This window comes from Chironomus tepperi, unplaced genomic scaffold (assembly GCF_022539635.2).
Source record: "Chironomus tepperi strain 1889 unplaced genomic scaffold, CSIRO-AGI_Ctep_v1 contig_9, whole genome shotgun sequence".
Lineage (NCBI taxonomy): Eukaryota > Metazoa > Arthropoda > Insecta > Diptera > Chironomidae > Chironomus > Chironomus tepperi.
The window spans coordinates 1,044,814-1,055,018 of NW_027226131.1; the positions used below are offsets into that span (position 1 = coordinate 1,044,814).

A 10,205-nucleotide genomic window follows, 5' to 3' on the forward strand; every position below is an offset into this window, starting at 1 on the left:
TTAATTAAATCAGTCAAAAATCATTATTTAAGGAATACACTATCAAATCATAACTTCCAGTATATTAAGTAATAGCAGTTTATAATCTTTTTTTTTTTTTTGATTCGTTTTTTTACAATTTTCTTCTAAATATCAATAATGTAGTTATAAAAAGAAGGGTAATTTTTTTTGTTTTAATCTTGTTGTTTCCACATCATTTTGGGAATAATAAGCAATAATTATTCCAGAGCACTAATAAGAGTGTAATTTTTTAAACTTTTTTTTTTTCTTGAAAAAATATTATTATGTATGAATGTAGATAGAAAGCAGCAACGATTATAAAAATGATAATCAGTTATTAAACGTGCAATCTAATATGATTTGAGAGACTCAATAGTTTTTTTAATAATTCTCCACATCTTCAGTTAATTTCTCTTAAATCGGTCCTTCAATGACACTAACTTTCATCCGACGATAGTAATATGTTCGGGCGAATAATAAAACAGCGACTAAAAACATGGCAAAATATCCAATCCATATTCCGCCATACTCCTATAATGTAAAAAATTGTTATGTAATGGCAAATGATATTGAATGTGATTTATACTTACACCAGAATACCTATATGTCACCCAAAGCATAGCAATGGCAAGTGCTAGAAAAAGAATACCAAGTGCAAGATATACATTACTACGATTCTTTGCAAATTCAACTCCAACGGATGACACTTTTCGACAATGTGGACATCTTGCCAAAGCATTTGTTAATGTATTGAACTATAATTAAATGATTTACATTAATTAATCAATTATATTTAGAAATAAATCTGAGCTTATCTTACAAGAAATGTGTCATGACAATGACCGCAAGTGACCCTACACATTCCCGGCATTGTAGGAACTAAATAAGCATAAACATGATAAGATTAGTTTTAAAGCTTTATTTACTGGATCTTTTATAGAACTCACCTGGTGGAGTTACAGGAGATGGAGCTAAGTTGATGATTCGCTTGCAATTTGGTCGTGGACAAGCGACACGTTGGGATGAACTTTTGCATATTAGCAAGCAATTGCATGGGCATCTTACATACTTTTTACCTGGCGGTGCATTTCTAGAGTCATAAAATAAAGTATTTTTAGGAACAAGTTCAAAGTATCACAAAAAGTATATCAATAGTTACCGTATTGGCTAATCCCATCAGAAAAAAATCATTAATGTCACAGGACAGTGAAAAGCGATTCCAGTAAGAAAGCATTAGAAATGACGAAAAATAAATATGAGAAATTAGACATTTATATGGATTGATGTTTTATTTTTTTGTGGGATCAAGTTACTTTGAAGCATAATTGTTATGTCTATTCTTGAGTTACTTACCGTAGCTTCATTACATTGATTACACTTAACCACATGCTGTTCTCGTTTCCACGAGATATCAATCATAGCAGAACATACTCTGCATGTCACCATTGGCAATCCTCGCTCCTCATTTGATGTGTATGGTGGTGGAAGTTCATCTGGTCCTATTGAAGAGCTTATTGTCGTATTCTGTTGTTGTAATGCTCCACCTTAAAATTATGATAAAGATTAATTTAGTTTAATACGCATAAAATTTTCTGATATGTGCATCAAAAAAAGGTTCAATGGATTTTTTCATTTCTGTACACAGTCTGAGTCATCATCCTTAATGAAAACAATACACATAATGATCTATCGTATTGTACACAATGAAAAATGTAATGATTAAGATACGGGCAGAACATTTTTTTGGACAGACTTAGTCACTTGTTATGTTTTTTTCACTTTACGAAATACTATAGATACAGAATGTGCTAATTTTTGTTACGCACAAAATGTTCAATGGGATAGAATTATGCATAAAGATGCACAAAAGGGAGGAATAAAGAATGACGAGATTTTTTTTTTACCTGCATTTTCGACATCAACTTGATTATTTTCATTTTTCAGCAATGGCTGTTTTTCATCCATCATTTAATAATATACAACGGCACATACACTAATTGTTATCAACACTTATGCTAAAATCTATATAATTTACTTTAAGATGAATTAAATTAAAACTTTTTTCACTTTTTTTCTTGCCACCAATTCTTTGTTATTTTAAAATCTCATAAAATTTCACTGAAATTAACCATGCAAATCCCTCAAATCTAATTAAATCGAATTTATCGTATTTGGAAGATATCTTTCGATATTAATTTATAAGCCGGACAGCATTATAAACGCTGATAATCGGCAAAATTTTAATTGTATTTATTTTTTAGTTCCATGAAATTTCAAAACCTGACAATTTGTAAGGTTCTAGATTTTTTTCAACAACAATTTGAATTTTTTATGACTGTTGAGATTTTGAATTTTTTATGGCCGTTATTTGTTGCTGTGAAATTTTTACGATAATTAACTCTTTAGCTCTGCGTTCCTTGAATGCCGGAATATTACTAAAATAACTTTTGATACCGATTGTTTACAATGTTGATTCGGAAAAACTAGGTCAGGTAGCAATTTAAGTACCAAATGACTTTCTTAATCTACAGACAATCTGTGCTGCAAAACGTAAACAAACCGAAGGAACTAAAATGATTAAAATAATTTTTAAGGAATATAGGCGGAACTTGATACAAAATACTCTAGGAATCATATTCTTTATAATAGGCTCCTTAATATTAAATAGAAATGAAGGTATGCTCATAAAGGAAACTGCTTAAAATTTGATAAATCTGATTTTATCCTTTTCATCCTTAGGCCGATTGTTCAAATTCAATTCCTCATTAAATGAAGCATATAATGATGCCATTACAATCAAATTAGATAATTCTGGATATTTTAGGGAACGATCTCCAGATTATGAGAACAAGTTAGTCCACTTTACCGGTGAAATTAAAGTTCAGGAAGCATTAGGAGAAACCAGCTACAATATCCTAGTCCAAGCTGTAAAATTAAGGAAGATAGTTGAAATTTATCAATGGCAAGAAGAATACACAGAAAATAAGTTTGAGATGACAGATGAGAGCTTCTCTAGAAATTATTATTATTATCAAGAATGGTCTGAAAAGTTAATTGACTCCCGTAGCTTCCACAGCCTAAGTCATCAAAATCCAACAAAAAAGCCAATGGAGAGTAAAATTACTGTAGCTGAAAAAGTGTACATTGGAGACTTCGAAATTAGCGATGAAGCAAAATATATGTTTAATACATGGGTAGACATAACATCAGACACAAGACCTGATGATTATTTCATCAAAATGCACAGCAATGCTTATTATCACACAGAAGATCTGTTTAATCTACAAACTGGAGATATGAGAGTTCGGTTCCAATTTGCTGGACTAGAAGGTGATGTCTATACAATCGTCGGAAGATTCGAAAAAGGAAGAATCAATCCATTTATTAACAAACGTGGACGTAAAATATTGTTGCTGTCTAAAGGCGCACTGTCTAAGGAAGAAATCTTCCATTTGGAACATTCAGCCATAAAGAAAGACATCTGGTTTACCAGATTATTCTCATTTATACTCATCATGTTTGCTGTGAGCACAACTGAAAGTCTTACTCGATTCCTATTTGATCGTACTAGCTTAACATTTCTTATAGTCAATTCCCAAAATCAATTTTATAGTTATTTTAAAATTTCATTAATTTATTGTATTATTATTTATATTTTAAGGCATAGTTTGCATTATGTTGGTATTTTGGAACAATAAAGATCTTTAATAGTACTTCCAATTAATCCTGTTGTGCAGTTTTTCTTCAATTTAATGTTCCAAACATCCAGAAAACTAAAATTGATTCTAGGATTAATTAAATCCGTCGGATTAAAAATTAATCCTAAGATTTAAATTTAAATTTTCATTTTCCGTTATTTTAAAAAATGTTTATAGCTACTCCCCCAAGAGTTCATAGAAGTATCCATTTTCCAAATGAGCCCAAAATCCAGTATATAATGCCAAAAAGGTTCCAAAAATTTCCAGTAATAATATCGCAATGCCTTCAACCGTCTGAAAATTATGTTTTGCATCATTCGTTGAGAACTCAAAGTCACTGTCTGATATATCATTCTCAGGCATGTCATCTAAAAGTCTAAAGCTATCACTCTCATCACTGTGAATGTCTTGATGGTGACCATGTGAGTTTTTGTAATTCTTTCTTGCTATATAGTATAGCCGTGCATATTTATAGACAATTCTCTTGAGGATCAGCTTCATCCTTAATTGTATTCGGTCATTGCTCTCTTTATGTAATATCCTTAACATTTGGAATGGCGTAATATCAGCAATTGTGTGATTACCTTGAATAATTCGGAACATTATATCGTCATCAAATGTCTCGTCCACTTCTGTTTTGTTAAGTTTAAGTACGGGCGTTAATATAAGTTTAAATAAATTCATAATTTTCTTCTCCTTCCTGTTATGATGATTTTCCTTAATTTGTTCAAAATATTCATAATATTTTCGTAGCCAATGATCGTCCTTACTAGTCATGTCATCATTTAATGCTGTGTAGGCTTCTTCAGATATCAAATCATTCTCAAATGAGCTTAAATTTATTGGAATTGTTAGTTGACCTACCTCGTCTATAAATGGATTCCTTTTAGTCTTACGTGACATCACTTCCGATTCATCATTGAGTGAATTTGTTGATGTCTCATTAAGCATCGCTAACTGCCTCATAATTGCTTCTAGATTTAGCTCATCTGATGTTTTAGTTTGGTTCCTTTCATTCTGGTCATTACGGTCCCTAAAATATTGATTCCGTTTCTTTATATCACCAATTAAGTCAGCAAAACTACTCCGGACTGATCCAACAAGACGACCAAATACTTCAGCATAAAAATCAGCATTACTTTCGGTATACATCGGTTCCTCTTCAACGGTCACATTTTTTATAGCACTCGAATGTTCAAAACTTGAGTCTGTCTTCTTCTGATGACGATAGTCACTAATTACAGATTCTGGCGTCGTAGTCTGTGATTTCCCAAAGAAATCAAATGCGAATATAGGATTGCATGTGCAGATGAGGAACTGATTTATTGTAGCAATTAAAAACTGTAAAAATGTTGAAGAATTAATTTAAAATTAGAAATGGAAATAAATAAAATTAATCGTTGGACTCACAATAGAAATTAAAATGTCAAGCCGCTTCATCCTTACTGAGTGGATATGAGCCGAAGAATGAGAGTGGTTTTATAAAAATAAAAATATTTACAATAAAATTATCAATTAATCCCTACCAAACAATGTGTAGTCGAGGTAAAGCTCTCTTTCTGAAAACATTTAATCGAAGAGATTTTTTAAATAGTGAGCACAACTACATATTGATAAAATTTAATTAAAGCTGTTGGAAATTGGGTGGATACAACGCATTTTTGAATTGAATTTCTGATTTCAAAAACGATTTTCAAAAATTCAAAACTCTTACCGGTTTTTAAAATTTCAAAAAATTTAACGGTTTCCAAAAATTCAAAATTTGTAACGTCTTTCAAAAATTCAAAATTGCTCCAGTTTTCAAAAATTTGAACCCAAATGACATGAACTTGAAGACAACTGAATAAAATCTTATAATTTCCCTCAATCTGCACCACAAACCCAACTCATTCCCATCAAAAACCAGCTCCTAAACAGCAATCAATTAAAATATTCAATGCGACACATTGCTGACTTCTATTTTCCATATTCTGCATTATTTGCGATAGTATATGAATGCATATTGAGCCATCATTGATACAAAATGTTTTGTTATTGCCAAGTTGAAGCTTATGCAGACATTGACATTCAAAGATATGTAAAAGTATGTGGAACATAAACACGAAAATAATCAAGCAAATTTAAATAATTAAGATTCAATTGACGATTTGCTATGTTTTGCAATGAATTTCTTTGAATTATTTCGGCATAAATTATTATTGTCACTGCTTGCTTACTGAAAAACTATTCTGTGCATGCAATTAAAATTTTTTGATAATACCTCAATCGATAGCAGTAGCTAGCCATGATCTTATTACACGATTATGAAGGTCGCATGCACAATACAAATAAGAGAGAGTTCAATGGATGTTAAGAAAGGTTCGTCTTGGTTTCAATCTCTTATTCAGCTTGTCGTGGAAGAGGTGCGTGATATTCCTAATCTGTAGACCTAATTGACTTCAGTACTGGTTAATTCCCAGATCCCATAGCTCAAAGACAACTTGAGTCAATATTTCCATACAAAGTCCTAGTCGAGTTCTGCTAGATCCTATAACTTTTTTGCCATATTTTCCATTTGTTGACTATTGAGACAGTCTTGTTTTCGTCACAATTATAGATGTCTTATAATACTTAATTTGACAAAAATGATCCAAATGTTCAGTTGTCGAAAGTTCCTTAAATTGACAAGATGTATCCACAAAGTGTTTTGCTGATGGCATTAATTTGCACATTTGGCATATTGGGAATTCAAGGCCAAGGGTTTGGAAGTGAGTGCGATATAAAAATTCAGGAATTGACAATGTAAAAAGAATTGTAAATATTTTGCACAGATTTTGGACGTAAAAATGGCGGAGTTCCTGAAAGAGGAGGTCCATTCCAAGCAAATGGAGGTAATGGAAACTTCCCATCTAATATACCTGGTAATGTCCCACAAAACGGAAACTTTGGAGGTTTTCAACAGAATCCTGGACTAGTCCCTCCAAATGGAAATTTTGGCGGCTCTCGACAAAATCCAGGAACTTTTCCTCAAAACTCTGGGTCTTTTGGTCCTCCTGGAAATTCTGGATCTTTTGGTCCTCCTGGAAACTCTAGACCTTTTGGTCCTCCTGGAAATTCTGGATCTTTTGTTCCTCCTGGTAATTCTGGAACTTTTGGTCCTCCCGGAAACTCTGGATCTTATGGTCCTCCTGGAAACTTCCAGCAACAAGCTCAAGGTTACAGACCAGGACGTCCTGGTAGATTTTAAACGATATTTCTAAAAATAGTAAATTTAACGAAGCTTTGACGAAGTTTCAATAAACTTAACGAAAATAAAATTCAAATTCTTAATGACCGTTATTTTATAAACTTTAACTTTAATGCTTAATTACAAAAAATATTTCATATTATTCAATTTTTAGATTATAAAGTGTGTCAATAAATTTGTTATGATGGAAATATCTGTTTTGTTTGGATATTTTATGTAAACAGTCTGCAAAAGCTATACTTCATATAAGCTATAAAATTACTTCAATAAAATGCAACTTAATAATTCTGAGAAATTTGCTTTGTTTTGATTCTTAAACTTAAATTCTGAAAGAAGATTTCAAAATTATTTATCGATAAATCACAAAGGTCCAACATTGAGTCTCTCGACTCTTACAGACTTCTTTATGAAAAAGTCAGTCTGCAAAAAGCTACATGGACCTTTGCAAATTAAGACAATAAAATAGGGTGTATTTCACCATTGAGATTGTGAACGATTGTTTCTTCCGGCGCGTTGACCTTCCACTCGTACCAAACTTTTTCAGCATCACATTTTCGCCAAAATTCTACTTCTATTTTATCACCAGCCTTCAACTGAATTGGCACTGATATTGGGAAATAAACGCTGTACCATGAGATCATACCTTTGTGAGGATAGAAAGAAATTAGAAGTGAATATTAAAACTTGAAAAAATAAATCTGGCGGATTAAATTTAAATCCGATGGATTAAAAATTAATATTTTCAATGCTTACCTTTCGTATGAGTTTTCGGCACAATGCTAATTTCAATATCCTTATATAGCTCCGATGAAAAGTATCCAGAGAATCCATGAAGCACACAGTCAATTGAAGATTCAAAATTGAGCTTAGCATAACGTGAATTATCAATTTTATCATCTTTGTTCGGATGCACAAATGTGAATACTTCCTTAACATCATCAATATGAAACATGTTAGTTGAGTAAATTAGCCAATTAACTTCCGTATATTCACTGTATTTCTCTCGTTTCTTGTTCTGATCTTCTGCACGCTTTTGAACTTGTCCGTAAGTTCTCTTTGACATGACTGGTTGGATGTAAGATTTAGAATTAGCTGGTATGCTTATACCTGTCGGTTTTAGTAAATGCTGCACACCATCTAAACATTCTGGTGATAATTCATTGTCCCCAAAAGAACCGAGTAGTTCCGATACTAGAATGTCAGCTTTTTCCTCTAATTCGATATTTCTCATATCCTTTGCAATCAATTCAATTTCCTTGTCAGGCCATAAATCTCTAATTAAGCAGGTTAAAGTAACAATAGCATTGCGATTCTTCTCAACAGCAATAACTTTAACTTTCCGATTTGTATTGACACTTGCATTAAGTGTACTTCTGATTAATGGACCACGACCAGCACCAACGAGCAGCACGATAGCTTTTCTAGTTTCCTTTTCTTCTTCACTGATCATTTCCTTTAATGCATTTTCTATAGCTCTTTGGTATAAAATGTATTTTGCTGGATCTCGTTCAAATACTTCATATGTTGAGAAATCTAAATTGTCATGTAAAGGCTGAAGTGGATATTTAAGTAAATCCTTTTCTTCATCAGAACTACGATCAACGAATTTGTTTAAATAATCAATATATTCAAGATACGTTTTAATCCTATGGTCACTCGATGATTTTGGATCAATGACTACATATAGTTTTAAATTTTGCATAAACATTTTCACAATTTCTTGCTGCTTCTTTGTCATGACTGGAAAATTGGATGAGTTTGTTGTGAATGAGGTATGAGGAATGATTAGCATGATTACTGGCTCGCCAAACCATCGATAAATCTCAAGATCATTGCTTGGTAAGTCTGATGACAGAACAATTGCAACTTCAATTCTTGGATGATAATTTGCTGCTTTATGGAGTGCATTCCAGTATAACCATTGGTCATCTATATCATCTTCAACTGGTGGAAGATCTCGTCGATATGCTCTTGAGTAATTTTTATTACTGTGTAGCTGGATCTCAATAACAAAAATTAAATCATTTGCTGTATTTTCTATCCTTTCTAATAGAAACTTTGCAATTGTTTCAGGATTACATGTTGGACGAATGTAATAATATCCTCTTGGCTTGACATGATTAAGATAATTAAATTCTTGAGTTAATAACAATTCGTAATTTTTCCGAATTTCTTCACTTGAATTGTCCAATTTATTAGTCACTGTAATTGTTGGAAATATGCTATAAAGCCACTCATTTGCCCCTAACACCAGTGGTGATCTGGTAAAGCAAGCTTGTTGCTCTGCAACCTTCTCATCAAGTAGATCTCGCTTATATTCATAATTCACTATTGATGTTACTAATCCACAAAATCCATTTTCCGTAGATAACTTGTAATTAGCCTAAAACAAAAAGATCCGACAATGAATGTTGATTAATTATGATGTAGTTAACGAAATTAAATAGTTTATTTACCTGTATATCTGGTGATTTATCAATTTTAAGAAGATAACTTTGACGAGACATTTTCAGTAGTTTTTTCAGGTTACGTTGGTTGACAATGGAAAAAGCGCGTTTTAATTTGAATTTCCAATTCTTCGTTAACTTTCTCTTATTTTTATTTCTCTTTAGTTTAGGCATGGGCAATTGAATTTGATTGAAATTTTAGCGTTAGTATCAAGTATAGCATGAGATCTTAAGATTTGAGACTTTAATTGAGCTTTGTTGTTGTTAAAAATTCAAAATTTCATTTTAAAATTTTTTCGCGGCACACTAGGGTGTTAAATTTATTAATTAATAAGATGCTTGTTGTAGGCTAAGTGACATTCTCCGTCGGGCCTCTTTCATCTTCTGTAATATCGCAGTAACTGTCAATAACGATCACGTCATCTGATATTGGATCTATAGATCAAAAAGACAATCAGTATCTGATCACTGAAGAATAAACATCGTTGTTAATAATTAAAGCCGGATCGGCTATGCTTATCGGCTCATTACAAAATGTTGGCATTATGGCGTCGTCGCAACAGTATACTTATAACCAAGTGACAGCCAGTAATTTTGTACTTATCCTGTATTTTCTCAATTTTCAAAATTTCGAAAACCTTTTTGTTTGTAAGGCTGTATTTTCGATTAGACGGGTTAACGTACTTCATACTTTGATCTATCATTGTCTTTTGCCGTTCTGATAGTCTCGCTTCTTTACATTTCACCGCCCTTATTACCGTAATTCTTAAGCAAGAATTAAGACACAATGGGATGTTGACGGCGAAATTAATTAAAATTGACAGCTGAATGTGA

General features: G+C 32.2%; 3 protein-coding genes and 1 long non-coding RNA gene across 5 annotated transcripts; 2 read left to right on the plus strand and 2 right to left on the minus strand.

The window, feature by feature from the left end:
* On the minus strand, nucleotides 1–2,286 carry LOC139086118 (type 1 phosphatidylinositol 4,5-bisphosphate 4-phosphatase). The gene is made up of 7 exons (XM_070634446.1): nucleotides 1,905–2,286; nucleotides 1,354–1,544; nucleotides 1,160–1,167; nucleotides 948–1,090; nucleotides 821–879; nucleotides 591–755; nucleotides 1–531 (listed from the first exon to the last, which is right to left on the minus strand). Exons 1-7 carry the CDS (start codon nucleotides 1,966–1,968, stop codon nucleotides 415–417), a joined length of 747 nt encoding a protein of 248 aa, XP_070490547.1. The 5' UTR covers nucleotides 1,969–2,286; the 3' UTR covers nucleotides 1–414.
* Nucleotides 2,287–2,544: 258 nt separating this feature from the next.
* Tmem43 (Transmembrane protein 43) lies at nucleotides 2,545–3,724 on the plus strand. The gene is made up of 2 exons (XM_070634677.1): nucleotides 2,545–2,676; nucleotides 2,740–3,724. The coding sequence occupies exons 1-2, from the start codon at nucleotides 2,574–2,576 to the stop codon at nucleotides 3,696–3,698; spliced, it is 1,062 nt and encodes a 353-aa protein (XP_070490778.1). The 5' UTR covers nucleotides 2,545–2,573; the 3' UTR covers nucleotides 3,699–3,724.
* A 2,585-nt stretch (nucleotides 3,725–6,309) lies between these two features.
* Nucleotides 6,310–7,219, plus strand: LOC139085946 (uncharacterized). The gene is made up of 2 exons (XR_011543968.1): nucleotides 6,310–6,445; nucleotides 6,509–7,219. It is a non-coding gene; the product is annotated as an uncharacterized lncRNA (long non-coding RNA).
* Nucleotides 7,058–9,452, minus strand: csul (protein arginine N-methyltransferase 5). 2 transcript variants are annotated; one of them, XM_070634166.1, is made up of 4 exons: nucleotides 9,381–9,452; nucleotides 7,678–9,307; nucleotides 7,365–7,567; nucleotides 7,059–7,250 (listed from the first exon to the last, which is right to left on the minus strand). In XM_070634166.1, exons 1-3 carry the CDS (start codon nucleotides 9,429–9,431, stop codon nucleotides 7,374–7,376), a joined length of 1,875 nt encoding a protein of 624 aa, XP_070490267.1. In that variant the 5' UTR covers nucleotides 9,432–9,452; the 3' UTR covers nucleotides 7,059–7,250; nucleotides 7,365–7,373. The 2 variants fall into 2 exon arrangements, with proteins under 2 accessions (XP_070490259.1, XP_070490267.1); XM_070634158.1 differs by having other exon boundaries at nucleotides 7,058–7,567.
* Nucleotides 9,453–10,205: the final 753 nt, after the last annotated feature.